Source organism: Cetorhinus maximus, chromosome 20 (assembly GCF_964194155.1).
Source record: "Cetorhinus maximus chromosome 20, sCetMax3.hap1.1, whole genome shotgun sequence".
Classification (NCBI taxonomy): Eukaryota; Metazoa; Chordata; class Chondrichthyes; order Lamniformes; family Cetorhinidae; genus Cetorhinus; species Cetorhinus maximus.
Window position 1 is genome coordinate 55,337,442 of NC_135898.1, and position 1,753 is coordinate 55,339,194.

The following is a 1,753-nucleotide window of genomic DNA, read 5'->3' on the forward strand; positions in this document are numbered from 1 at the left end:
ACCAAAAGCTTAGTCAAAGAGGTGGATTTTAAAGAGCATCTTAAAGGAGGAAGGGAGGTAGAGAGGCTATTATATATTGTTATATTATTAGTCAATAGCTAGGAACTATCTGTTATGTGAATCTATATCCTGGGGTGCCACATTTTATTGCTGCACTGCAGTCATATGCCAAGTAACAAACTGGCCAGAACTTTACGTCTCGGGGGTGGGTGCGCCCCCGACCCGAACGGTAGTGAAATCGCGCAAGATGACATTGGACAAGCATCGCAACATCATCCCGCACGCAAACAATCCTCAGGGCGGTGGCGGAGCCACACCCGCCAACAATCAATGGGCTACTTAAGGTCATTAAAAAAGGCTGTCGCCCAGGGAAGGAAGTTCTAGGGGAGAGATGTCCGGTTGCGGTAAAACTAGAGGCAAAAGGCTCGCCAAGGCCAAGACTTGGTCCTCCAGAGCCAGCCTCCAATTCCCCGCCGGTTGTATCCATCAGCTGCTGCGCAAGGGTCACCATGCCCAGCAGGTCAGGGCCAGAGCCCCCGTCTACCTGGCTGCCTTCCCCGAGTACTTGACGGCCGAGATCCTCTGGCTGGCCAGCAACACGGCCCAGGACGACAAGACAACCCGCATCACCCCCCGCTACCTGCAGCTCACCATCCGCAACATTGAGGAGCTCGACAAGCTGCTGGGAGGCATCACCATAGCCCAGGGTGGGGTCCTGCCCAACATCCAGGCTGTGCTGCTGCCCATGAAAAGCAGACACCCCAGCAGGGTTTATGCCTGAAGTGCGATATCAGAAAAAGATCAGAAAATCAATTGATCCTGATTTTATGTTGGCCGTGCGATTTCGCGCATGCAGGCAGCCCACTTTTAATAAAACTTCACCCTAGGGTGAGATAAAAAGGGTCTGAAGCATTGCCATTGTGACTAATGAGGAGTTTTGGAGATAGTTTGCTGCTGGTTGCTTATTTGAACTCGACAGCTTCATCTGTGTTCTGACCTTAAGTCTTAGCATTTCTAGGCTTCATTTCAGGACTCACTGGTGTCTTCAAGGCCCCCGGAGGATTTATACCATGGGGCCCCTTCCAGGTATCAGACAGCCTTCTGTTACCCTGGTAATGGGGATTGTTGTCTCCGCAGGTGGCGCCTCCTCTGAGGAGGAAGAGAGGGGCAGAAGGGGGAGGAGGCCAGGAGTCCCAATGCAGCTTCCAGGGGAGGGACCTGTGGGAGGAGAGGCGCAGGCACAAGGGGGACAGGGCCAACAGGTAGTCTAAGATGGAAGAAGCCGCAGAAGACACCACTATCCTGCTGCCAGGGTTTACAGGCAACGATGCAGCTACCTCAATATGCCCGAGGTGCAATGCCGAAGGAGGCTCCGACTCGCCAGGGAGACTGTGACCTCCATCGAACAGAGGATCGGGCCTGAGATCACCTCCAACTGTGTGGGTGGACACCCCATGCCAGTGGCTCTGAAGGTCACAGTGGCTCTCAACTTCTATGTCTCCGGCTCTTTCCAGGGCTCAGCGGGGGATCTGTGTGGAGTCTCCCAATCAGCTGTCCACAGTTGTGTCAAGCTGATGACAGAAGCTCTGTTCAGGCGGGTACTGACATTTATTTATTTCCGTATGGACAAGGCCAGCCAGGCTGAGCGAGCCAGAGGGTTTACAACGATTGCTGGGTTCCCCCACATCCAGGGTGCAATCGACTGCTCACATGTGACCATCAAAGTGCCAGCAGGTCAGCCGGGTGCCTTTGT

General features: G+C 53.9%; 1 protein-coding gene across 1 annotated transcript; it reads left to right on the forward strand.

Moving 5' to 3' along the window:
* Positions 1–391: 391 nt before the first annotated feature.
* LOC144694597 (histone H2A-like) lies at positions 392–781 on the forward strand. Its single transcript, XM_078565199.1, has one exon. It carries the CDS (start codon positions 392–394, stop codon positions 779–781), a length of 390 nt encoding a protein of 129 aa, XP_078421325.1.
* The last annotated feature ends 972 nt before the right edge of the window (positions 782–1,753 follow it).